This window comes from Haliaeetus leucocephalus, unplaced genomic scaffold, assembly GCF_000737465.1.
Source record: "Haliaeetus leucocephalus isolate CR32 unplaced genomic scaffold, Haliaeetus_leucocephalus-4.0 Scaffold871, whole genome shotgun sequence".
Lineage (NCBI taxonomy): Eukaryota > Metazoa > Chordata > Aves > Accipitriformes > Accipitridae > Haliaeetus > Haliaeetus leucocephalus.
In genome coordinates this window covers 2,085,698-2,112,261 of record NW_010973307.1, presented here as the reverse complement: position 1 = coordinate 2,112,261, position 26,564 = coordinate 2,085,698, and the positions used below count along the sequence as shown (strand labels likewise).

The 26,564-nt window shown below is 50.7% G+C and overlaps 2 protein-coding genes across 2 annotated transcripts; both read left to right on the top strand.

Moving 5' to 3' along the window:
• The first annotated feature begins 3,175 nt into the window (after nucleotides 1-3,175).
• Nucleotides 3,176-12,703, top strand: MCM3 (minichromosome maintenance complex component 3). The gene is made up of 17 exons (XM_010583116.1): nucleotides 3,176-3,258; nucleotides 3,511-3,623; nucleotides 4,119-4,327; nucleotides 4,624-4,754; nucleotides 5,438-5,676; nucleotides 6,064-6,172; nucleotides 6,873-7,026; nucleotides 7,581-7,712; nucleotides 8,159-8,367; nucleotides 8,898-9,072; nucleotides 9,242-9,368; nucleotides 9,698-9,848; nucleotides 9,996-10,136; nucleotides 10,351-10,454; nucleotides 11,460-11,542; nucleotides 11,888-11,963; nucleotides 12,203-12,703. The coding sequence occupies exons 1-17, from the start codon at nucleotides 3,178-3,180 to the stop codon at nucleotides 12,399-12,401; spliced, it is 2,433 nt and encodes an 810-aa protein (XP_010581418.1). The 5' UTR covers nucleotides 3,176-3,177; the 3' UTR covers nucleotides 12,402-12,703.
• Nucleotides 12,704-23,808: 11,105 nt separating this feature from the next.
• On the top strand, nucleotides 23,809-25,802 carry LOC104841440 (interleukin-17F-like). The gene is made up of 3 exons (XM_010583115.1): nucleotides 23,809-23,835; nucleotides 24,707-24,951; nucleotides 25,565-25,802. The coding sequence occupies exons 1-3, from the start codon at nucleotides 23,809-23,811 to the stop codon at nucleotides 25,800-25,802; spliced, it is 510 nt and encodes a 169-aa protein (XP_010581417.1).
• Nucleotides 25,803-26,564: the final 762 nt, after the last annotated feature.

Here is a 26,564-nt window from a genome sequence, read left to right as displayed (position 1 = left end):
CAGGACAACTCTCCTCTTGCGAGAGTGAATTCCCTGGCTGGGGTTCAGCTCCTAGCTGCAGGAGACGCCAGCAAGGACAAACCCCTTTTATCCCTTGGAAAACTTAAAATTTACACTGACAAAAACATCTCGTAGGTGATCTTGCTTCTCTACATCGTTTCAATTATAAAAAGTGATTTTTTTTTTATTCGAAACATTTAATTCCATGTTATTATCCTTCCATTTTATTACAAATATATTTGAAACCTCAACTCCAGTGTGTTGCTTGGTGATAAGGTGACACTCCATTGAATTTGGGGTACTCTTCCCCCATTTTTGGAGCTGTGAAGGAGCCACAAGCCTCTCCTCTGCCCTCTATGGGTGAGACAAGGTTGCTCAGCATACAGGAGAGCTAATAGATGGCAACTTGAAAACTGAGTTGTGGCTTGAAAATTGACTTTTAGTTGAACTAAGGGGAAAAAAACCCCAAGAGTCTGGGAGGGATCACAGGGTACCCGTAAACGGATCTCAGAAACCAAGTGCACATGTGGATGCCAACGCACAGAGATGTGAGGAAGGGAGCAGAAAATGCACCCTGTGAACAGTCAGGGTGTTCTGGCCAGCACCCCTCGTGTGCAATTCGTCCATGGAAATTACTCCTGCATCCACCCATGATTCTTCTATTTCTCTGCGAGCTCTGTAGCCCCAGCCCTCCGTGTATTTTGGTGCTCAATTCCTATTTTTATCAGTGGATGGAAGGTGCTAAATGTCTCTGTGAGCCTGTGCTGCACCCTCCACTCCGTATCGCTGGGATGTGGCAGGGATGTGAATCCCTGGAAATCTTGTGAGGCATCCTAGGGAGTCCTAAAAGGGAAGGCGTCTGTTATCCTGGCGTTCTTCTCCATCTCTCTTCATCCCTTTGTCCTCCCTGGCCTGACCTGCTCCAATTAATTATTCAGGCAAGAGCCACAGCACAGCAGCAGTTGCTATAGGGCACTGTCATGAATAACAACAGGCGGCTATTTTTATCCCTAACTCTTATTACTTTGCGGTCAGGAGCGATGGGTCCCTGCCAGCTCTCTTCACACAGAGCTCGCTGACTTTGGCAGGAGGAGCGCCACAGTGATTTACGTCTTTATGGGCTGGGATTCATTTTGACCACCTAAATGTAGGTGAAATCTATGTGTGATCTAGATATATGTGTCTGAATCCCACCCTGGTACCCCTGTGTGCACTGCCAGCTGTACTCATGGGTTGCTTTGCATCAGTATTTTATCTTTTTCATCCATATTTTATCTGTAATAAAGCACGTAGACTGTGTTCATTGCTGGATTTAATAGCCTGTCTACTGCAGAGAGAGAAAAACCATCTCAGAGGTGAAATCTCACGCTGGGTTCTGACAACTTATATAGGATACACTATATTTCCTTTGGGGACTGATTCCCCCAGCCAGTTTATATCCTCACAGCTGATGTGCCCACTTAAATACCTTGCTGTGACCCAGTGAGTGTGGCAGGGGCACACCAAAGGCTTTCTCTGTTCACTCCTCCTTGTGCTACCCCCCCTCTTGTCAGCTGCAATGAAAATGAGAAATCTCCAGAAAATGATGGGAAGGGGTGGATTTGAGGAGAGTGTGAAGGGAAATCAGTGCTGCTGAGTGTGCAGAGGCAGGGAGGCTATTCTGGCTGTGGAGAGCAGCTCTGGAGCTAGCAGAACAACTTGGAAGCTTAAAAAAAACAAAAGGAAAAAAGGAAGGAAAACAAGACAGAAAAAAAGGAAAAAAAAGAAAAAGGATAAAAGAAGAAAAAAAAAAAAGGAAGACAGCAACAGAGCACAAGATACTTCATTTCTGCCAACCTGCCAAATTTACTGCTCCATCAAATTATACCAGAGGACAGTCCAAATGCCTGAGAAGGAAAATCTGAACTTTGATGCAGAATTACTTGAGAAAATCTCGCAGAAGCAGGACAAATACCCAGGACTTGGGCTACATACATCCTAAACTGGCCACAGTGGTTACCAGCAACATTTCCAATGATTTTCGAGGGATCTGGTGCAGGCACCCAACCAGAAAATGGGAAACGGGGCAGGGGCCGTTTCCTGCTCCTCTTCTGAAACACGAATGGAAGCTGCTCCCTCTGGTGAGATCGGGCAGCGTGACCGCTTGCTTTGCACAGCCAAACGGGTGAATATTTACTACTAACCCTGGAAAAACTGCTTTAGCTATAATATCATCCAGGGGACACAGCCAAGTTTGGATGTCCACTGTGCCTTGCCGATCAAAATAGTTTTGTCTAGCTTTTTAGTCTTTTTCTATTTTTAAACAGAGTTTAAATAAAGATTTTTAAGGGCATACTGAAAATATTTTTTAAGGGGGAGCAGCCAGTTTCCCTGTATGGAGCGGCACCGCTGTCTCCGCTTTCCCGTGACGGATTTCTGCCTGCAGCACATCTGGGAAGACCCACCCAAAAATCATCCTTTTCGTGGCGAACGCCACGGGACCTCTTGCTTTCACGTCTTCAGCCCCCCAACTCCTGCACTCGCGCTGGGCCACGTAAAAAACAAAAGCGAGGCCCAACCTCTATGCTTTGGGGCAAAACCACCCGGAAACGGGACTCCCCAAAATGCAGTGGAAAAATGAAGTTTTTTGGGTTTTTTTGTTTTTGTTTTTGTTTTTAAATAAAATGGTATTTTCGGCCGGTTCGTGACTTCCAAGCGCCGGGGCTGGGAGCCGGGCCGGGATCCCGGGGCTGATCCCCCGGGACTGATCCCCCGGGACCCCCGGCCCGGTTCACCGCAGCCCACGCCGGGCTCAGGCGAGCGCGCGTTCCCGCCCCACCCCCGCTTACGCCCCGCCCCTCCGCGCTTCTAATTGGCTGGCGCTGGCGCGCGTCTCGCTCGCCAACTCTATCGCTGTCCCATTGGCTGGCGCGGGGCGGTGCTGACCAATGAGGTGTGCCGCGGGGCGGGGAGGGAGGAGGAACTCTCGCTGGCTGGCGGGAAAGGCGCCCGGTTTTGGCGCCAAGCGGCAGCGCGGCGGTTCCCGGCGGCGGCGGGGGTCGGGTCCGATCGGATCGGGTCGGATCGCGGGCGCTGCCAGGGCCGGGTCGGTTCCCCTCGGCTCTTACCGCCTTCCCCCTTGCAGCGGCGGGATCTCCTCGGGTCCCCCCGGCCCGGTCTCCCCGAGCGGCCGGCAGTATGGCGGCGCCGGCGGGCGGGCTGGAGGACGCGGAGCTGCGGGAGGCCCAGCGCGACTATCTCGATTTTCTGGACGATGAGGTGAGGCCGGGAGCGGGGCTGCGCTGGGAGATGTGGGTGCTAAATCCTCTCCTCCCCCCCATCCATGCACCCGGAGGGTTGGGGAGCACCCGGTCCCTGCTCCCCCCCTCGCCCCTTCCCGCTCGGTCCGTGGGGCTAAAGGGAGTCGAGCTCTGCAGGAATCAGCTCCTGGGGTGGGGGAATGTCTCAGACAAGCGGTCATGCAAAGTGAGTTGGTTTTTTGGGGTGTTTCCCCCCCACCCTTTTTTGCAGGAAGATCAGGGGATTTACCACAGTAAAGTCCGGGACATGATCAGCGACAACCAGTATCGCCTCCTCGTCAGCATCAACGACCTGCGGCGGAAGAACGAGAAGAGAGCCAACCGGTTGGTGTGGGGCACCGGGGTTCGCCTTTGGCACTGCGCCCTTGGTGGGATTTCAGAGTTCCAGCCCTGGTCTGGCAGGTCCTTTGGGACAAGGATGGGCCAGACTTTGTCCTGTGCAGCAGGTGGACCTGCTCTCTCCCCCCCACGACACCCATCCCTTCCAAGCTTGCCCATGATTAGGCAAAAAACCTTTTGCAGCAAGCTGGGCTTAATTGCACGATGGAAATCATCCCCTTTTTTTAGGGTGCTCGGGGATGTTTTGGACCAGGCTTGCCAATCTGCTCGGGGACATGTGAGGTTTTTGAGATGTCGTTCGGTTTGTTCAGCTCTTGGCTGTTGGTGGCAGTGGACCTGACACAGACCTATGGTGGGCTTTGGGTTTTTTCACCTCTTGCTCCTAGTAACCTCATGGAGCGCATGGTGGCATGGGAGAAGTGTTGAGGAGGAAAGCAGAAGGGGCTGGTGGGTCTGCATCGTTACCTCCCGCTGTTGCAGGCTCTTGAGCAACGCCTTTGAGGAGCTGATCGCCTTCCAGCGCGCCCTGAAGGATTTCGTCGCCTCCGTCGATGCCACCTATGCCAAGCAGTACGAGGACTTCTACATCGGGCTGGAGGGCAGCTTCGGCTCCAAGCACGTGTCACCGCGGACGCTGACGGCCTGTTTCCTCAGCTGCATTGTCTGCGTGGAGGGCATCGTGACAAAATGTGAGACTGGGGAAAAACCCAGGGGCTTTGGGAGTGGTGGGCCCATGTGTTTGCTGCGGAGGGGCTGGAGTCCACCGGGAGCCATGGTACGTCCTGGCAACCTGGGCAAAGGGAACGGGGGGCTTAGCAGAAGGTCTTGAGTGTTGGGATGGGCTTTGAGCTCAGCAAATCCTGGCCGTGGTTGACAGTGGGTTGTGTCCCAAGTGCAGTTTAGCAGTGGCGACCCTGTTGGGGACTGTCTGCTGACAGAGGAGTGGGACATCCCTGCCCCTAACTCCTCTTTCTTCCAACCTCAGGCTCTCTGGTTCGTCCAAAGATTGTCCGGAGTGTCCATTATTGCCCAGCTACCAAGAAGACTATTGAGCGCCGATACACAGACCTGACCTCCCTGGACGCTTTCCCATCCAGCTCCGTCTACCCTACGAAGGTGAGGTGAAGTAGCCTTGAGGAAAGCATCAGCAGGTTCCTCTGGGGAGAACGTGCCAGCTCTGAGCCCAGGGCTCAAATCCCTGCGCATCCCTTCTCCCTCTGCCAGCATAGCCCATGGAGTAGTTAGAAGACACATCACGTGTGTGAAAGTCCCAGAGAGCTACTAGGAACACGTGAAGAAATTCTCTGTTGGACACAAGGCCACCAGACCCGCTAGTTCAGATGTTAGTTATGATCTTGGTTCTGCTGCAGCATGGTTTCTTGCGGGGGTTGTCAGCCAGTCTTGTTGTTTCTGGGACCCAGGTCAATGTGGGCATGCCTGTGCTGTCCTGGAGGGTGTATGCACCCTTGGGTAGAGGGTTAGCCCTGTATTTGGGAAGGTTGACCTGAGCTTTGTCCCCACTGCATGCAGCTTGGTGGTGTGTCACCACTGCCTGCAGAAGGGACAGGGCTTGGAGAGACCTAATGTACCAGCAGTGATGGTGTTGGCAGCTTTAGAATGGGGAGGGCTGTCGAGCTGGTGAACCCCAGCCTCTGGCAGTCCTGATAAAGCAAGCCTTTCCAGCAGTCTTGTGCATGTTGGGTGATGCAGCCTGTCTTCCCACTGCTCAGCTGACCCACCACTTCTCCCTGTGCGCCTGAAAAACGGTTCTAGTCTTTTTATTGGGGTTCTTCCTCTAGGACGAAGAGAATAACCCCCTGGAGACAGAGTTTGGCCTCTCGGTCTACAAGGACCATCAGACCATCACCATCCAGGAGATGCCGGAGAAGGCACCAGCAGGGCAGCTGCCACGCTCAGTGGATGTCATTCTGGATGATGACCTGGTGGACAAGGTGAAGCCTGGGGACCGCATCCAGGTGGTGGGGACGTACCGCTGCCTGCCGGGAAAGAAAGGGGGTTACACTTCAGGGACTTTCAGGTGAGCCTTCTTTTGTCTTGACTTCAGTCCTCCCACCCTTTTTAGTCGCGTCACGTCTCTGGAAGATGAGATCTAGGACAGGCAGGTGGCCATCACAGAGCTGGGTCAAACATGGGCTTAAATCAGTTGGAAGCGGTTTGCACCTTGGTCCTTAGCATTAGTGTGTAGCTGTCGGCCTCAGCTGTGCGCAGAGGGGGTTGGATGCTCTTAAAGATGCTCCGTTGATGGCCCAGTGCAGTCAGATAGAGGGGGCTACAGCTCTCAGAGCTTTCCAGCCCCCTCCAGGGCTTCGCAGAGCAAAGGATGACCCTGTGGAGGTTTCTGCTGTGTTGTTGCTGTGACTCTGTGGGCTTTGCACACCTGATCATGGCTGTGTCCCTTCTCCAGGACTATCCTCATTGCCTGCCATGTGAAGCAGATGAGCAAAGATGTCCGGCCTCTCTACTCTGCTGCCGATGTGGCCAAGATCAAGAGATTCAGCAAGAGTCGCTCCAAGGTATTGTAGTCTTACGTCTAGAAGGCAGGCTTGTATCAGAGCATGAGGTTTCAGCTAGAGCTGCTTTAAGGCTTGGCGTGTAGCTAAGGAGGTGTCTTGTTGGGTTGCAAGTTACTCTTCAACCCTCTTAGCAACGTTGCTGGATTTTTCCACTCACTTTCTTTGCATTTTCTGCTTAGGCTTTGATCAGGTCCTGTTTTTTTTTTTTGCTGCTGCTTCTGTACTGCTAGCAGAGTATCCTTCCTGGCAGCTCTGCTGTGCATAGCTGTCGAGACATTGATCTGTCTGTGCTGTGTGCTGCCAGCTTGTTGCCAGAGAATTTCCTCTGCAGGAGAAACGTCTCCCTCTTTCCTCTTCAAACCCCAAACCAGCATGAGTTATGGAGGTCTGCCCCAGCCTGGTCTTAATACTCAGACCTTTGCTTCATAGCGTGGAGAGAAGAAAGCCTTGCTCTCACAGGGGCTGCTGCTTCCAGTGCTTGCTTGGGTGACCGTGACAGTCAGGATGGTCTAGAACTTCACAGCCCCATTGAAAGAAAACTCTGGCAAATGGTCTTCTCCTTTCTAAATAATTTTCATCCATGTGGTTCTGATAGGAATAAGCTCCTTTTCTGTGCTGAAATGGACTTGTGGAGCATTGCATCTTGTTCTTATTATCTACAGTCCCTCTGATGGGCTGTGCTTTGCCTTTTCTGTCTTAGGATATCTTTGACCAGTTGGCAAGATCCCTTGCTCCCAGCATTCATGGGCATGAGTACATCAAGAAGGCCATTCTCTGCATGCTGCTCGGAGGGGTGGAGAAGGTCCTGGAGAACGGGAGCCGCATCCGAGGAGACATCAACATCTTGCTGATAGGTCTGGAAAGGCTGGGCAGAGGCACCCTCGGCTGGTGTTGTTGGGGGGTGAGATGAAAGAGCATTTTTCTGGACTTAGTTCCATGGAGTAACTGAGGTTAGACGGGACCTCCGGAGGCCCCTGGTCCAAGCGTGTGCGCAGGGCAGAGCTAGTGTCACTGGTAGATCAGGTGGCTTTGGGACTTGTCCACTTGGTTTTGAACATCTCCATGGATGGGATCCCACGATGTCTGTGGGCCACTGTCCCAGTGTTTGACCACCCTCAAGAAGATTTCTTTTTCTTCCACCGTGCAATTGGGATTTCCTGTGTTCCAAGTTGTCCCCGTTGCCACTGGTCCCGTCACTGTGCGCCTCTCAAAACTCTGACTCCATCTTCTCCACTTCTTCCCATTGGGTCATTAAAGGAAGGCAAGGAGATCATCTGATCACCTTCCTTTCCGAAGGCTGAACAAACCCACTTCTCTGCCCCCTTCTTTTTTCCCCACTGAGGAGCCCCAAACTGGACACGTTATCCAGGTGATGTGTGATTACGAAATGCAGCCTTCTCCATTTCAGGAGACCCTTCCGTTGCCAAGTCTCAGCTCCTGCGGTACGTGCTCTGCACCGCGCCCCGCGCCATCCCCACCACCGGCAGAGGCTCCTCCGGCGTCGGCCTGACCGCCGCCGTCACCACGGACCAAGAAACCGGTGAGGAGCAGGCTGGTTCCCAGTGGGAGCTCTCAGACGGATACTTGGGAGGAACTCTGCAAGATCCAGAGCTGCTGTTTGTTCTGCAGTGACGCTTGCGGGACTTGCTCCATCCAGAAGCTTTGTGGCAATGATAGTGGTGTTCAGGGGTATTTTCTCCACCTCTGTTAGGTGGTGGTCTTCTCTACTCCTCTTCTACTTGGTGTACCCTACGTGAGGGCTAGCAGCAGCCTGGATCTTGTTGTCTTCCTCATGGGCTTGCTCCTCAACCTAAGTGTCCTCCTCCTGCTGTCAAGTTGGGTAGGAGATGGGCAGCCCTGAGGATGCTGCTGCTCTTTGAGGCTTCTCCTAGCCACAGCGGTGGTACCATGGTGGAGGGAGGCGGCAGGGCAGGAGATGCGTGGGGCTGCCGAACGGTGATGGACCCTCTTTTTCTTCCACCCCAGGCGAACGGCGCCTGGAAGCAGGGGCCATGGTGTTGGCTGACCGGGGGGTGGTGTGCATTGACGAGTTCGACAAGATGTCCGACATCGACCGTACGGCCATCCACGAGGTGATGGAGCAGGGCCGCGTCACCATCGCCAAGGCTGGCATCCATGCCCGCCTCAATTCCCGCTGCAGCGTCCTGGCGGCGGCCAACCCCGTCTATGGCCGGGTGAGTGCTGGTGTCTGCTGGTCCTCTCCGTGGGGAAGGATGCTGGGAGCCGTCTTGGTGGAGGCGGCAGCTGGTAAAACCCAAAAGATCCACCCTCCCAAACCAGTGACTTGGTTCTTGCTGGGACTGGGATCCGTGGGGTGGTGAAGACTTGGTTGGTTTGGTCTCTTGCTGCTCGTGGCCATCCTGGAGGAGAGAGGGGCTCGCGGGGTTTCTTTCTCACCCCGGCTCGGTTCTGCCTGGGTGTCTCGGGGCAACCCAGTGGACCCTCACCCTGGTGACGAGCCTCAGTCTCGGTGTCTGATCTGGGACCACAAAAAACATGTTTTCCTTGCAAACAAGAGCTACACCCACCTTCCAGGATGGGGAATAGAGGCCTTACTGCTGCAGCAGGCTGGGTCTAGTGTGGTGTCCAGCTGCCTGGACATCCAGCCTTTAAGGCCTGGCCTGAGGAGGTCCTCCCAGCCTCCCTGGCAGCCAAAACTGGCCCGTGAGGGTCTCCTGTAACCCCTTCTATCATCCTCTTGCAGTACGACCAGTACAAGACACCCATGGAGAACATCGGCCTGCAGGACTCTCTGCTCTCCCGCTTCGACCTGCTCTTCATTGTGCTGGACCAGATGGACCCCGAGCAGGACAGGGAGATCTCGGACCACGTCCTGCGGATGCACCGCTACCGCAACCCCAACGAGCAGGACGGGGACGGTGAGTCGCTTGTAGCTGCAACCTCCTTGCTGCTCAGTCCTGTCCTTCCTTGGCGGGTGGCAGGTTTTTGCTTTCAGCATCCCTGGCCTTGTGAAGGGCTGCTTGTGGTGGCTTTTGGAAGTCGCTCCAGAGGTTAAAAGTCGGTTTTCTGTGACCTTCCCCTCTCCAGCCATGCCCCTGGGCAGCGCCGTGGAGATCCTGGCTACGGACGACCCCGACTTTGTGCAGGAGGAGGAACAGGAGCTCCAAGTGTACGAGAAGCATGATGACCTCCTGCACGGGCCCAACCGCCGCAAGTGAGTCCTTCATCCCACGTCCCCTGGAGCTTGCTGGGGGTTTCCAGCACTGTGAGTTGATGAGTTTGGCTCGAGTATCCAAGCGGTGGCTGATTGCCGGTGTGAGTGACGCCCCAGATGGTCCACGGGGAGGTACGTGGGCGGGATACCGAGGGACCCTTGCTCTGGGCTTGATCTCTGAAGCCGGGCAGGTGGAGAACATCTCCTGCAGCTGAATTCCCCACGTGCCTGGATGCCCACAAAGGGTAAAAAGGGGGAAGCCCACTTCTGCAAACACTCTTTGCCCGTCCCCGCCTTGGAGAACACGGGTGTGCATGCGTTACCTGCAGGGAGAAGATCGTCAGCATGGAGTTCATGAGGAAGTACATCCATGTAGCAAAGATGATTAAGCCCGTCTTGACCCAGGAGTCGGCGAGCTACATAGCGGAGGAGTACTCCCGCCTGCGCAGCCAGAGCCAGATGAACTCGGACATTGCCAGGGTGAGCCCCGGGAGCAGCTCCCTCTCAGGCCAGGAGGAGGGAAACTGAGGCACAGGCTCCCCTCTTCCCTTACGGGTGTTTTCCACCCTTGGTGGGATGCCACGGTGGGAGTCAGCTTTGCAGAACCACCTCTCTGTTCCCCACCAGACCTCCCCTGTCACGGCCCGTACCCTGGAGACCCTGATCCGCCTCTCCACAGCCCACGCCAAGGCCAGGATGAACAAGACCGTCGATCTGCAGGATGCTGAGGCAGCTTTGGAGCTGGTGCAGTTCGCCTACTTCAAAAAGGTGGGTGGGGAAGGTGTCCCTTGGTGCTCGGGGGGGGTCCTGAAGCTGTCAGCAGAAAGGGTGGGTTTGGTGCAGGCTGAGCACCCTGGGCTTCTGGTGGGTCCTTTCCTGGTGATAGTGTGGGATGAGGCCGCTGTGGTGGGATCTTGGATGGTCCCCTAAAAGCAGCTTGAGTGGAAAAGGGAGCCGAGTCCATCCTGTCTTTGCCACACAGGTGCTGGAGAAGGAGAAGAAGCGCAGAAAGCAGGCGGACGACTCGGAGACCGAGAAGGAGGAGGATGAGGAGTCGCAGCCCAAGGAGGAGCGCAGGACGAGGAGGTAGGAGCCGGAGCAAGGGAGGGGGGGATGTCACGCAAGGGGCACCAGCCTCTTCTGAGGTCACAGCAGGCAGTGCTGGCCTTGGGGAGATCCTCCACGTTTTGCTCGACCTAGTGGATTGTGTCCCCCCCAATTTGTAATAGAGGGACATAGTTATTTCATGGATAAGGAACTGGCTGGATGGCCACATCCAAAGAGTTGCAGTCAATGACCCAATGTCCAAATGGAGATCAGGAACGAGTGGTGTCCCTCAGGGGTCTGTGCTGGGACCGATACTATTTAATACCTGTGCAAACCTCATGAAGTTCAACAAGGCCAAGTGCAAGGTCCTGCACCTGGGTTTGGGCAAAACCCGTTATCAACACATGCTGGGGGATGAAGGGATTGAGAGCAGCCCTGCGGAGAAGGGCTTGGGGGTCCTGGTGGATGAAAAACTGGATGTGAGCTGGCTATGTGTGCTTGCAGCCCAGAAAGCTAATTGTATCCCGGGCTGCATCAAAAGAAGCATGACCAGCAGGTCGAGGGAGGGGATTCCCTCCCGCTCTACTCCGCTCTGGTGAGACCCCACCGGGAGGGTAGATTTAGATTGGACATAAGGAAAAAATATTTTATGATGAGGGTGGTGAGGCGCTGGAACAGGTTTCCCAGAGAAGTTGTGGCTGCCCCATCCCTGGAAGTGTCCAAGGCCAGGTTGGATGGGGCTTGGAGCAACCTGGTCTAGTGGAAGGTGTCCCTGCCCAGGGCAGGGGGTTGGAACGAAATGGTCTTTAAGGTCCCTTCCAACCCAAACCCTTCTGTGATCCTATGACAGCCACAACCCTCGGGGCTGGTACCAGCGTGGGTCCCGTGCCACGGGCAAGGTTTTGTGGCCAGAGGATGTCTTACCTGTGAGCCGCAGGGATCCTGTGTGGTCCTCGCCAGACATCTCCAGGAGCTCAGGGCAGGGGGGTCCTGAGATCTGCAGTTCAGCTGGAGCAGGGGTGACCTCTTCTTCCCCCCATCCAGGAGAAAGAAGGCACGCACAGGAGGTGACGGGGATTCCTACGACCCGTACGACTTCAGTGACGCCGAGGAGGAGATGCCGGAGGGTGAGTCTCCAGGGTTTTGCCGGCTCCTGAGGGTGACACTCCTCTTTCTGCCCTGGTGGGTCTGTGCACCTGGGGAGCTGTGATGCCTTGGGGTCACTTGGGGTCCCTGGTGTGCTACCATCAAGCCCCACAAATCAAGATGAATTTTTTTTGGAAACCCTCTGTGGCTGTGATTTTTTTTTTTTTTTTTTTTTTTTTTCTGTCTTCTTCCAAACTGCTGCAGAAATAACAACACTGGGAGGGAGTGAGTTTGGCATTGCCCACCCCATCCTAAGGCCAAGCGCTTTTGCTCTCTGGGAGCTTGGACACCAGGCAGGTTGAAGGTAACTCTTCTTTCTCCTCCAGTCCAGGCACACACTCCCAAGGCGCCCGAAGCCTCGGCCGCTGGCGAAGCGAAGAAGCCGGAGTTGGCTGAGCCGAGGTGAGTGGGGGCTGGAGAAGGAGTCTGTCCCTGCATGTCCCAGCCCACCCTGGTGGGTCCAAGCTGTTGTCCGATGCTGGAGATGCATCTGTGGTGGGTGCTCTCGGCTCCGGTTTCGGCTTTCCTGCTGGATGCCATTTTTGGAACAGGGAAGAGCTGGGGAATACTGGGCTGGGAAGGAAGGCAAAGGACTTGCATGTGGTCTCTGAGGGGGATTACTTCTCGCCTTGCCTGACCAGGTTGAAAGCATTCAAGGCTGCCCTCCTGGAGGTCTTCAAAACTTCCCATGCCCAGTCCGTGGGTCTGAAGAACGTGATGGAGTCTATCAACCGAGACAACCCTGAGCCCTTCTCGCTGGCTGAAGTGAAGGTGGCACTGGCCCACATGCAAGATGACAACCAGATCATGGTGTCCGATGACATTATCTTCTTAATCTGAGCCTCTGGGTGGAAGAGTCCAAGTTCTCATGGACTCTCAGGCTGGAGACTCTTTGTGTTTGCCTTCAGCTCTCTCCTGAACACTTCACCTGGCTGAGCTGGACTTTGGGGAGCTCAAGTCTGTGCACTTTACAGTCCTTCCTTGCTGTGCATTGCTGGAGCAAGCTGTGAGCTCCGGAAGCTCTCTTACTTTTACTGTCTTCAAACTGGGGTATTTGGGAAGAGATTTGTGTCTGCGAGGAGCCAAAAAGGAAAAACTGGTGCAAATTATCAGTGTTCTTAATGTATTGTTTTTAGCTTTGGTAGTAATAGTTCCAGCCTTTGAATAAAAAAATCTGGATTTAGGAATCCAACATTCAATAGCAGTGGTGGTAAGAAGCAGTATGAGAGCTCTGCTATTAGTAGTGAAGCTTTTATTTTTCCCCTTTTTCCCCAATTACATAGCCTAGATCTGCTTGTCTCACAAGTAAAGATGCCTAATGCCTGTCCTGTTGGCTGTGAACAGCCTCTTCCCCCACTGATTTCCCACCCAGCTTGTGGAGGAGGATTTCTGGTGACGCAGGGGCAAGTATAGTCTGACCTGCTCCAGCGCCAATGGCTCAGCTTGATTTCTATATTTCAAAGCCCTGCTGGGAATTTTGGATGCTCAGAGCTGCCCAGGGGACATGTCCCTGGCACATGGGGGTTTGGTCTTCAGCTGCTCCTGCCTTTTTCAGTCTGGGACTGCGCTTGTATGAATATAATGGGACCACCACAAATGGGAGGAAACCTTCCGTAGCAAAGAAAGGTCAAAGCTGTGGGGACCTGGGATCCTGCATCCCCTTTACGTCCTCCCAGCTGAGCCACCGCAAATCTTCCTGCGTCCTAGGGAAGGTAACCACAAGCTACTGAGACTGTAGAAGCCCTCCCTTGCCCTTGGGGGATTTGCTGAACCATCTCGCTTTCTGGGAATACATAGGTGACCACTTCTTGGAGAAAGGCTGTTCCTAGAAACCAGCAAGCTCCCACTGTTTGCGATGGTTTTTGAGAAAACCTGAATGTGTAGTCAGACCACGCTCGGCTGCTCGTGATGCCAGGGCGGCTGAAGGTTTGGGATTTTTTTTTTTAGTTGTTTTTTTTTATTTTCAGTCTTGGGAAGTTTGAGTTTAAACTTTGGAGAAGACCCTGAGCAGCACTGGCTGTTTGCTGTTGTCCCTGCCCATCTCCGGGCACCTGCACAGTTCATGTGCCTTTGTTTCTGGATGCCATACATACTGATTTGAATAATAAAAATAGCATTTTCCCCATGACTTGCTGCTTACTTGGGTTTAAACTCTTCCCACTTCTGGGGATGCAACCCTGCAGTCTTCTGGGGACCTGTGCTGCGGTGGAAAACCTTCGGGCAGCTGCCTTCGCCTTGGTGGACCGGGCACTTGCAGAAATGCCCTTGGGGTGGGTGGGTGATAAATGTGGGCAGCTCCTGCCTCTCATTGCAGATACGTGGCCTCTGCCCACCTGGAGCTGCACATACCTGTGGCTGAGAGGACTTGGTAGCATTTCGTGGCACAGGGAAGGGGGAAAACCCCCCATTTTTCTTCTGCAGACAGACCTGTTGAATTAAAAAAGCCTGATTTCTGAGCTCCCCTCATCCAACACAGCTGTGACAGCAGATACTTGGATCTGGAGGGGATTTTGCACGTCTGAAAGGTCTCCGGTTGGATGTATTGCGCTTCTGCGGAGTGACCGCAGCCCTACGGCCAGCGCCTGGCTCGTAAAACTGCAAAGTCCGGCGAGGGTGAGTTAAACACGCGGACGGTCAGAGATGTTCCGTCTCGGTGGTTTTATTACGCAGCTCCGGTCCTGAGCTTTGGGGGAGCGGGAGGAAAGCTGAGCCAGCGCGCTCCGCTCCTGCGAACGATGGGCCAAACGCAGCCTTTTCTTACCAACTCATTTGTGGGCGAGGAAGCAACCTTTTTCTTCTGGAAAGGTGCCCGGGTGCTTATACATAGTTCCTTGCTAATTTCTGCAGGTCTGACGTTGCCTTGCTGTAGGAGTGGGGAGGCTGTCATCTCCTTCCTCTCTCCTCACTTCTCTCTGACTTTTGGAGGCTGTTCCTCTTGGCAGGTCACAGCAGGGAGCAGTGAGGGCTCTTTGGAGTCTTTTTCTGCTGAGGTCTTTGTGTTTTCCCTGTCCTTACAGCTGGGGAACTGTTAATATTGTATTTCCCACGACAAGACACCAGGAGGAGCTCCAGGGCAGGTAAATCTCTGGTTTATTTTCCTATAGAATAGAATCATTTAGGTTGGAAAAGACCTTCAAGATCATCGAGTCTAACCATCAACCATGCCCACTATAAACCATGTCCTGAAGTATCCTAGGATGGTAGGATGTGGCTATCCACCTCCGTGTGTTGGTGGCCACCTCGCTAGATCCTTTGCAATTGCTCAGGTCCTTGGGAGAAGGGTCTTTGCTGACAAGGGAAAACCAAATCCCTGATCCTTGGAGAAGTAGCTGATTTGGCTGGCGGGTCAGTGGATGGTCCATAGCTTCTGGGATGGTTGATATGGGAACTGGGGGTGGTGAGCAGAGCAGCTGGCTGGCAGCCACCAGGTCCTCCAGCATCCCTGCTCCTGGGGTGCAAATGCAAATCCCTGCTGTACGAGGGGACAGGTCTCTGCAAAAAAAGAGCTCATAACTCCGCAGCTTAGGAAACGAAAGGCAGCAGATGGATATTTGTGAGGACGTATAGGCAGAAGCACCACAAAGGCTGGGAGTGCCTAGGAAGGCAACTTCTTCATTTAGCTGCTCTTTGGCCCACATGGGCTGTGTCCAGACCAAATAAATGTATTCCGAATGCTCCCCATAGTGCTCTGCTTTGAATAAAAATGAGAGTGTGGCTTCCTCATCCCTGCCAAAGGAATTCAGGTAAGAGGTGCCATGTGGGGCTGGTGGGAGAGAGGTAGAAAGGAGTGGGACGCAAAGGAGCAACACCAGCTTGCTGTCAACAGTCAGAGAATTGTTTTGGCAATGAGTGGTCAACTAACCCTATGGATGAAAGATCTGGACCTACAAATCCCAAATGCAGAGAGGTTTGTGGGGGATCAGCTGAATCTGACCCACAGCCTGAATCTGCAACGCTACCAGAGATGTCACCCAGTTCTTGGATGCTCAGCCACGCGGACGCTGAAGCTGTATCATCTGCTCTAATAAAATAAACAGCGACAGGACCCAAACTAGGGCGCTGCACCTCGGCTAGCTATATTATTGGATTGGTCTTTGGCACAGTTTTGATGGGCTTAACTAGCCCTCTCCCAGAATTTTGGCCATGACTCAGGAGGGTGCATGGGCCAAGAAGCAGTTGTGATAAAACCACCTTGTTTTGGAGGCTGGGAGCTTTTAATACTAGCAACATGGCCAGACTGTGCCAATTGGTTTTAGTTCTAGACAACAGCCTCTGCCACTGTTTAATTTACTAGTATGTGCTAATATTTATATAGTATTATCTGCTATTCTATTTCATTTCCAGGCTTCGTTCTTGCTGATGGAAAAGAACTGACTGAAAATTCTGGAGTGGATGAAAATGATGATGGAGTTTGTGATACTTAGAAAAAAAAGGAAGGAGACCATAGAATAAAGATTGCAATTCTCAAGAAACCTGGCTTGAGTAATGTTAGGGGCTCAACAGGGAAGATCCCAGGGGAAGACAGCTTGGAAAAGGATTTCTGTATCTTGAAGAAATAATCTTAAATGCAAATTGTATGAAACAAATTATAGATTCCTTTAGGTCATGATTCATCCAATATAGATGGGACTAAGTCTGAGCATCTGCAGCAGTTAAGATTAATTGGGATTAAGATTAATAACAATTAACTGTGGTCTAAATGTGCCTGTTGCTCTCTGCTGAGCCTAAAGCAAGCCTAAATTGCCAAGCTCAGCTCCAGGTGTCTTGGTTTTAGATAACTGAGGTCAGTTGAACTGAGCCAGTATGTTGGATTCCTTCTGGGAAATCTTGAAGAATGGGTGAAGAAAACTAGAAAGAGAAAAAAAAAAAAATGGGAGAAAGAAAAGGAGAAACCAGGGAAAGCCATAGCTCCCAGAAAGCTGCAGGGACAGATAATCAAGCAAAAGTTGTATCACAAGAAAGCAATAGCAAGACTACAAGACAAATCATGCCAAGCCAAACTAATGCTGCTCTTTGACAGGTAATGGGATTTGTGGCTAGGAGATGAACTGTAGGTGTGTTTTATCTTGATGTTATTAAGCCTTTTGATACAGTTGCACATAACTCTCTCATAAGCGTGCTAAAAAAGTGGTCTGGAAATTAAATTATAAGGTGGTGGGTGAATATTTGCTTGGAAAAACCCTACTTAGAGAGTAGTTGTGATACAGGGAGGATGAACAGAGTAGGATTCCCACAGGGGTTTGTCCTCAGTCCAGCACTGGTCACCCCTTTGATTATCAGGCTGGGTAAGGGAACAGAATATCTTCCTGCTAATATCAGCAGGTGATGGCCAGTTGGGAAGGGCCTTGAATGTTCAAAAAACAAAGTTAGAACTGAGGAAATAATATGAAATATATAGTGTCCAGTTCAATCAAGATGCATATAAACCTTTGAACTGAAGTAGGAGATATCATCCTCCTTAGTCAGAGACTGGAGACTGATGGGGGGGAATATCCTTTAGGAAGAGACTTGTCATTGGGCAAGTGGATCACAAGCGAAACACGAGCCAATAAGTGCCATGTTGGTGTCAAGGCCCTGATATGTTGGGATGTATAAAATGTTATAGAATCTAAAAGACATGGCAGTTTCGAAGAAGAAAGAAATAAGCTTTTTTTTTTGTTGGCCACAGAAGAGAATAATGAGCTTAATTGTAACATGCAGCTCTTCAGGAATAGGTTAGACAATCGCCAGTCGGGAACGATTCAAGTCGAGGTGCTGCTCCACTGGGGCTGAGCAAGAGGCCACAGATGCACTAAGCTCCTTTCCGAGATCCCCTCCAGCCCAATTTCCTATAATACACGGGGGAAATAGCGCACAAGGTACAAAAGTATGTGATGTTTCCGCAACTCTTTGGTTTGGCTACGTGATGCCATTCCAAGGCACCATAAGCTAAGAAGGGCTTGGACCCAGGCTCTCCAAAGGATCTGAAAGGAAAGGAGACCAGTTACCTCCATGTCTTTGTGGCCTGACCTATGGAAGACCTACCAGGCAGCAGCGCACAGCGTGTGAATGCAAACGCAACCTACGTTGTCTAAGGAAGAGCCTGTACGTGAGTGAGAGGTAGCTGGGCTTTCCCCAGAATTGCCCTGAAAATGTGCAGACTAAAACTTATCTCGGTGGGAAAGAATCAGGTAACAAAGTTGATCGTGTCAGCGTGATCGAGACCAGCATCTGACTTTTTAGATGAATCCTGCAAAACGGGTGAGAGCGTAAACTTCAGCTCCCACCGGGAAATGGGGAGTGCGCAACCTCTCTTGAGGGGCATCGTGCTCTTTTTGAGATTAAGGATCGCAGGTAATAAAAATGATGATTCAGGGAACCCAACTTGGGCAACCAAAGTGTTTGGTCTCATACGTTCCCTGTTGCCGCCTCTCAAGTTATGTCCCTAATAATTTACCTGGTCTCATCCCTGCTGCATGGGAGTGAGAACAGGAGCCCCAGTTCTGCCCCTGACCCTTGCTTTGGGTTGGATGACCCAATTCAGAGAGTCTGTCCACCCATCCAACCCCGGGGCTGGATCCTGCACCAGACGTGTGACCACAGCATCAGGTCATGCACCCAGGCGTTTCCCTGGTGCCTTATTTAACACACCGCAACTTAGTATTATATTTAAGCCCGTAGTCCCCCCACTCTCGGCAGGGCTATTGATGCTAGAAATTAAACGCCCTATTTATCTGCCTGCTGTGGGATGGGTGAGCACCCAAGGTGTGGGACTAGGGGTGAAATCTCCATGCCAGCACCATCAGCATCAACTAATCCCTGCCTTCCACTCAATCCGCAGCTCTGGCCAAAGTGTGAAGCCGAGCCAGGGGTGGCAGCCAAAAATGAGGTTTGCCCATGACTCGTGGAGACAGCCTGGAGGTGTTGCCGGTTTTCTCCGAGGGCCACCAGTGGTGAGGTTTCTGCTGCTGGTATCTGTGGTGTGCTTGGCCAGCCACGTTTCCCCTCAAAGTTCGGTCTTTCCAGTTCATGTCTCTCGGCTGTGGTCTGCAAATGGGTCATGAGTCTTGCCGGCGCGATAACGTGCTGTCAGCAAACCCCGCCGGGAGTAAGCATGAGTGTGTACAGTCAACTCTTTAAATCGGAAGGTAGGTGATTTTATGGTGTCACACGTCATGAAGGGAAAAACCTGGGGTGCCCAGCGAGGCAGGAATAAGCTGCTGGAGATACGGGCCCTGCCCTGGGCTTCAGCTGAGCTGCCGAGCTCAGCTCTGAAATATTTAATTGCCCCTGGCATCTGGGGTTGCGATTTCAGCCCCGTTATCTCCTTTTCTGCTGCAGGCTATGGACGGTCCTCTGATGTGCTTCAGCTGAGCTGGCTGGGACACCTGCCCCCAAAATAGAGCCTATTCTCATAGCAGAAATCGTGGTGGTTTGCTGGGATGCAGACACCAACACTGGGTCCAGTGGACCCCATCCATGGGGCAGAGGATGCTGAAGAAACTTTACTTCCAGAAAAGTCGTGTTAATTTATTAGGATTCCAGCCATCTCTAGTCCCTCCCTCATGGCACGGTATCTGCTTCTAGACCAGAAAATTATCGTGTCATCGAAACGTGACTCCCAGCTATGAATATTTGCAGAGATGCACGTGAGAAACAGCGCTTGCTTTGCCCAGTAGCGAAGTCAGTGAAATGCAGGTCATGGTTCAGCGTCTGGTGTTTGTTCCTCTAGGTTCAAAGGCATTTGAGTAGTTTTGGTTTCTGTCTGCTCTGCAGTTTTAATTCCATGTTTCCTTGGAGGTGGTACAGGTGCCTCCTGTGAGGTGTGAAAGCTGAAAAGTTCAGAGGAGCTTAGAAGAACGTGGCATCCGAGCCCAACCTGAAATCAGGCACGTCTTATGCCTGAAGCCCCTGCAGTGTTATGAAAACCTTAACCTAAGCGTGTAATGAATCCTGCAGTGCAAACAGTGGTTCTCTTTAGAGTAACTCAGGTGTAGAAGAGTTCCTGGTGGAATTAAAACTTCTCTTTGATTTCCAAGTCCCCATCCCTGCTCCAAGCCCTTGCAACATGGGAATGAAAGCTTTTTGAGATAATGAGTATTTTTTTCCTCCCTTATAATGATTCATATTAGGTGACCTCTTTTAGATCAAATTTTCAGAGAACTTCAGCTCGGGACAAGTTCAGTTGTAGGAAATTTCAGGTCAAAGAGGGAATCCTTGCTGAAGTTATAAGCTGCTGAAGACAGCAGATGTGAGTGGAAAGTGGTGGTCAGGGCTAATAACCCAGTATTTTTCATGATGACATCATTGCCTCATCGCCTGTAACAATTTCCGCTTAACCCTGTACCTTCAAAATCCAACCCATTTTCATGGCAATGCCCTTTTCCTTTCACTACGAGTACTCAGGGGAAAAAACAGGAGGTCAGTTTTGGGGCTATAAAAGTAGATTTCTGGTAATTCTACCCTCTCTTGGTCTTCCACACTCCATGTCTCCGTAGATGCATTTGTGAATGTATAGATGTGAACAGTCAGAATAGGAACATGTGTGTCGTGGTTAACCCCAACCAGCAACTCAGCACCGCGCAGCCGCTCACTCACTTCCCCCCCACCCAGTGGGATAGGGGAGAGAATTGGGGAAAAAAACCCCCAACCTCATGGGTTGAGATAAGAGCAGTTGAATAGAACAGAAAAGAAGAAACTAATAATGGTAATGATAACACTAATAAAATGACAATAGTAATAATGAAAGGATTGGAATACACAAATTATGCACAATGCAATTGCTCACCACCTGCTGATTGACGTCTAGTTAGTTCCTGAGCAGTGACCCCCCCACTCCAAATCCCTGCAATTTTTATACTAGATGTGATGTCACATGGTCTGGAATCCCCCTTTGGCCAGTTTGGGTCAGCTGTCCTGGCTGTGTCCCCTCCCAACATCTTGTGCCCCTCCAGCCTTCTCGCTGGCTGGGCAGGAGAAGCTGAAAAATCCTTGACTTTAGACTAAACATGACTGAACAACAACTGAAAACATCAGTGTGTTATCAACATTCTTCTCATACTGAACTCAAAACCACAGCACTTACCAGCTACTAGGAAGACAATTAACTCTATCCCAGCTGAAACCAGGACACTGGGTGAGAAAATTGATATTACCTCATTATTCAAGAGAGGTGATAGAGCAGGGACCGGATTAGTCCCTTGTTTGAAAATGCCATGAATCTGTAAGAGGCTGCTGATTTTCTGGAGGACTGAAAATGCCATGAATCTGTTGGTTTTTTCTGGAGGACTGAGATAAATTTGTGTGAAGAGTCCTGCGCTTCAGTCCTCCTCTTCCAGCTTGGCTATATGGCTTCGAGAGAGGCTTCTCTTGGGGATTTTCTCCACAGAGGAGCTGATCAAACTGGTTACACGGTCTTTTTCTGCAATAAAAATAGCTTTTAGTCCCAAAGTAAAAGGTGCTTCTGGGGAAAGAGTACATGCACTGATCTTTCTCCTCCAGTTTGTGGCTGATCCTTCCTGGATCCTTGCTCCTGCTTCCCCTTTTATTTTCATGCCTCTGTCCTCTAATTATAAAATGGGGATTGTTAGCTTGTGTGATTAAAAGCCATTATTTTCCATGAACACAAAGTAGCAGAGGAGCATTACCAGGTGGAGGAACCCAAATAAACATAGTGCCAACAGAGCCCCTGACCCAGCTCCTTCAGAGCTGTTCAAGGAGGATGGTCAATCCAAAGAGGTTGGTCAACCAAAATCCGTATGCGAGACCCACCAGACAAGTCAATGGGGAAGACTTTCCCCACAACACTTTGCTGGCTACAGGGATGTGGGACTCATTATGGTGCACTGGGAAGAGCATTTTGGGATTGTGCAAGACTTATTATGGGATTGGGGGAGGGGCAAAGTTGGGGAAAGGAAAGGATCAAGGTGGATCAGTGAGGAACAAATGGAAAATGATGAGAGGAGGGATGACAGGGGCTGATCACACGTAAGTGGGATGGTGGTCAGTATGCTTGTCTGGCTGAGTTCTGTGCCTGATCACCCCAGTGTGCCCTGTCTTCTTATTAAATCCTTTTCTTAGCTTTTTTCTACATGCAAGTGCTGCGAGATCTACGGGCCAGAAACTGAGGGTCTGGTGTGCGTGTATATTGTGTGAGTACGTATGTCAGTGTGGAAATGTTAAAGACATTGAGCTGGACTAGCTGCAGGTGTTGGAGCAGCCGTAAGTCTGGGCAGGACTCTGGAGAGACCAGAGGGTCTGCAAATTGGCTGCTGGGGATACTGGGAGGTCTAGACCAGCTACTGGAGAGATTGTGGGATCTGGGGGTTGGCTACTGGTAAGGTCGTAAGTCTGGAGCAGCTGCCAGGGAGACCCACTGGTTTTTGTGTCTGTGCACAAAGCAATGGGGAGACTGGGGGATCCAGGGGCAGCTACTGGAGAGATGGTCTAAGGCCAATAACTGGAGAGATCCATTTTGTATGTGTATACATATATGTCTGTACCTATTTTTCACTAAAGGCTTTCATCGTGATCAGCCAGAGAGGGGAACAAGATGAAGCCATTGGTGCTGTTTTGTTTGCCTGAGTGATGCTTTTTGCCTGTCTTGATCCATGTGGCTGGATATCTGCATATGTGTATATGTTATACACGTGTGGCATATGTGTGTGTATGTGCCTATTGGGAATCTGTGCTCAGCCTCACTACCGGAGGGACATGGGGGCATAGGGCTGTAGCAGCCCCTCCTCTACTGGGCTTGAATTTGGGGCTACTGGATTTGGCAGCTCTGGACAAGGACATCATTACCTTCTCATCGCTCTAAGGGCTTAAGTGTATATTTTACTGAACGGGTGTGATGATACACTGACACAGCAAAGGAAATAACACATTGGGAAAATCCTAAGGAGCAATTAATCCCACCTAGACTTTGGCTGCTAAATTTTGCCAAGCCCTTACATTGTGCATGCTGAAGCTTTATAAACATTTGTGATTTCATCAAGTTTGGTGGGATTTTCACAGGATCATCAAAAGACACCCCCAGTTGCTTGCCAGGATACTAACTCCATGTGAGTTGGCTCACACCTCACCCCACATCATAACACCTTGCTGTGCCATCACCATCTACAGACACTGCGCTGGTGGTGGTGATGCAGCCCTTTCAGGCACTTTAAAATGAGAAGAAAATTGTTTAAAAAAACTTTATATTTTCTTCAGCCCCCTGGCACTCAAAGGAGACCTAGGCAAAATGCAGTACAGTATGGCCATGGAGATGGTCTACGACATATGGCCGTGGAGATGATCTACAAGATATGTCCAAGGAGTGCATCCAGGAGAAAAGCTACTCCAAGGTCCATCCAGTAGACACGGCCAGAGAAGGGGAAGAAAATCCCAGCACTTCTACAGCAGAGCTCAGGCAGGGACGGGGGCCCAAAGCTGAACTGAAATGGTGTTCCTGGTGATGGGCTGTGGAGGGAAACCCATGGTGATGCTGGTCAAGGCCAGTAAGGCCAATTAGTGCCCTCAGGGCCCTTACAGGGCATGCATGAGTTTTTCAAAGAGCTCTCCAGAACATGTCAACACAGGATCTCAGCAATGAGTGGGGAAGGCATCCCAGCTCCTGGTGCCCTAAGGTCTCCAGGAGGACTTCTCCTGGGCATCTACTTTTCCCCTGCCCGCTCGCCGCAGGACACAGAGATCCCCGAGATGAGGTTGGGGGCGGATTGTGATATTGAAGCAAAGGGAGGTTAAACCCTGAAGTTCCATGTCCTGGCCTCATTTTGAAACCCTTGTTGGGTGCCTGACTTTGCAGCTTGCTGATCTCTGCCGTTCGGTTTGTGTGAGGCAGCGTGGAAGTGCATCCACAAGTGTGTTCATGGTGAGAGAACATTAATATTAGAAAGAGGGGGTGGGAAGGGGAAAAAAAAAAAAGCTGCCTGAACATTTTTTTTTTTACTTTTCTTCCCTTATCTCTTTATCTGCCTGAATAAAGTGTATTGGCTGATTTGGGATTCTCATGACATAGTATCTGCCCTCCCCTTTCTGTAGGTAGACGGAAGGAAGTGGGCTAGAAAATGAAATATCAGCTCCTAACCTCGGGTCAGGTAAGCCAACTATATGCTGCAATGGAAAGGATGGTAGTGGTTGAACTTCACTATAAAAAGGAGACCGTAACTGGCTTTGAGAGATGCGCAGACTGGAAGAGGTCTCAGAGAAGGAGACGTCTTGTGCTCTGTCACTGTGTGCATCCGCCTGAAGCAGCAGAGAGGTTGCCATGGTTTTTGCCAGCTACACTGCAGTGGTAAGTCCTTATATTTGGTGTAAGTGTTAAGATAGGTTTGCTGCAAGAGAAAAAGCAGACTGCGGATCCCACAATGCTGTTACCTACAAGCAACCCTTTTGGTAACTTAGTGGGAGCTGAACGGGATGCTAAGTCTGTCTGATACAGCTTTCTGTTCTGAGCTTTTGCAAGCAGGGTTGGTGCTTGAGAGACAAGGAGGCAATGGACTTTCCACTATTTATCTGCAAGGGCAGCACTGCTGATGTGGGCTTGGGAGAGACGGTCCTTTTCTTAGACAACATGCTATCAAAATTGCTGAAATTTCACTGTGAAGAGAATGTCTGTGCATTTAAATTTCAACCTGGGTAGTATGTGCAGCACTGCCAACACCTGTGATTTTCTTAAAAGCTTTGCATTTATCTGCCTTCTTTTCCTAAAACCCTACCTCCTGGAAAAGGCCCTAGAATCTCAGATTTCTTTGAGAAAAGGGTTATTTCCAGCAGATGGCTGCTAGGTGGCCAACCTTTCCTGTCCTGAGAAAGCATGTGGCTACTAGGTTTCTAAGCTTAGGCATGGGGTCAACCGAGTCCTTACCCCACCTTGTAGATCATAAGACATTGCTGTTTGACTATGGAGAAGGACCTGTCATAGCTTATTGCAGAGATGCTCTTCTTGCTGCAGAACCAACTATGAATCAGAATTTGAATCAGAGTTTAGAATCCTTTGTGATGAGTATTATTAGCATCATTGTGCTATTTGCTCGTGCTGGCCTGTCTCACCCAAATATAAGTATGAAGATGGTCCATTGATGGTCCAGTCTAGTCAAGACCTGGCTCTTCGTGCTCTCTCTTTCTTGACTGAAAGGAGCTAATGATACCTTTCTCTCTCCCAGTTCAGATCACTGCTCTTGGTGCTGGTTCTAGCACTCGCCGTGAGGAGCTCACCCCATGGGAGGGTAGTTCATCCTCGATCCAGCAAGGACGGTGGGTCTGTGAGGCATAGTGAAGATTGCCTGAGCCAAAAGGGTCTCAAATTACCTACAACGGTGAAAGTTGACATTCGTATCAGCAATTCAGATCATGCCTTTCGGATGGTCCATGATGTCAGGAACAGGTCTCTTGCTCCTTGGGATTACAGGTAACGGCTTAGTTGTTATCTATATTGCAGTGGCTGTGCTACATAGATTTTTTTTTTTTGTGGTGAATGATGGCTGGTTCTCAGGGTATGCCTGGAGTCCTGTGAATATTACAAATGCTTCTTGACACACACTTGCCTTTTGATGTTGGGTGACATTTCTCCAAGAGAAACTGCTTGTGGTGCAAGGGGACATCACTGGCATGATTTCTAATCATCTTATCAATGTTTGTCAAAGAACTGTTACTCTAGGAAAAGAAAAATGTCAGTACATTGTAATTTTACACTTTTATAGCTGAAAGAAATTTTTGAATGCCAAAATAAAAGCAAAACCAATCAAAAATAATCTGTCCACTTGAGATTAGTTCTGCATTTCACCTGGCTCCACTCCGTACATCAACTCCTAAAGAATGATATGGCAGTATTACCCTCCCCAGATTGATTCCATTTCTAGGAAATCATTCTAAAAATGTTGAGGATAGGGAAATTCTTTGGCCATGTCTCAGAGTGAGGAGACACAGGTAAATAGTATGGTGCTTTCATGGACCTAAACGAGAAGATCCTGTCAAACTGTCTTGTGCAAGTGCATAAACCCCTTTTGTGTCCCTATCCCCAGGCTCGACGAGGACCCCAACCGCTTCCCCCAAGTGATCGCTGACGCCAAGTGTCGCCTCTCCGGCTGCGTGAACGCACTGGGGCAGCTGGACCACAGCCTCAACTCCGTCCCCATCCAACAGGAGATCCTGGTCCTCCGGAGGGAGCAGGGGGGCTGCCTGCCCACCTACCGCCTGGAGAAGAAAGTCATCACTGTGGGCTGCACGTGTGCCGTTCCAGTCATCTACCACCAGTCCTAGGAGGGATTAGTAAGAGAGGCGACATCGGGAAGAAGAAATGTCTCCTATGAACGTCTCTTAGGGGAGATGCCCACCATGCATCCCAGGAATTCAACATGCCATTTCCCTTGCAAATCTGAGCAAATTGTCTCCTGAAAGTACTGATTCTTGCAGTTGTTCATTTCTGAATGGAAGTCACTGGTAGCTGGTGATGGAGGGGAGAGAGGGGGATGGAGGAAAAGTTTTGTTTCTGACTCCAATCAGGGAGGGGCTAAAGCAGTGTGGGTTTGTTTTTTTTCCCTCCTGCACAAAAAATTCTCCTTCCCTTCCTCATCCCCTAGCCCCTTCTCCTTCTCTGGCCATCCCTGCTCTCTAGGGTATTACTAGTGTAAATCTGACAGAAGTGCCACTAAGGCTGATTCTCATTGCACTCTGGGTTTGTGTCGCTGCTGCTCTGTGGGGAGCAGCGGCTGACATTTCAGAGCATTTTGGGAGACAATTAGTCCACTTGCATTGAGTGTTAAAGAACTGATGAGTATTTATATTTCTATTTATATCTTCTATTTATGACTATATTTATGGCTTTGTGTGTGCTCAGAGTATCAAAAACATGGTAAATGTTTCTCTGTATTTATTCCATAACATCTTCTGAATAAAAATTGTATTTTATTTGAAAGAATGTTGTTTTATGGTAGCTCAAAATGAAAGCAGACGCAGGGAATGGGTTTGTGCTGCAGTAGCACAGAGAGATTTCAGCAAAGATCAGGCTTTTTCCGGTGCCGT

Bases quoted from the DNA above. Each gene is read 5' to 3' on its own strand.
- MCM3 (XM_010583116.1), top strand. From the start codon at position 3,178: ATGGCGGCGCCGGCGGGCGGGCTGGAGGACGCGGAGCTGCGGGAGGCC. The intron at 7,027-7,580 runs GTCTGGAAAGGC...TCTCCATTTCAG, and splicing joins CATCAACATCTTGCTGATAG to GAGACCCTTCCGTTGCCAAG. The intron at 7,713-8,158 runs GTGAGGAGCAGG...CTTCCACCCCAG, and splicing joins CACCACGGACCAAGAAACCG to GCGAACGGCGCCTGGAAGCA.
- LOC104841440 (XM_010583115.1), top strand. From the start codon at position 23,809: ATGGTTTTTGCCAGCTACACTGCAGTG. The intron at 23,836-24,706 runs GTAAGTCCTTAT...TCTCTCTCCCAG, and splicing joins TTGCCAGCTACACTGCAGTG to TTCAGATCACTGCTCTTGGT. The intron at 24,952-25,564 runs GTAACGGCTTAG...CCCTATCCCCAG, and splicing joins CTTGCTCCTTGGGATTACAG to GCTCGACGAGGACCCCAACC.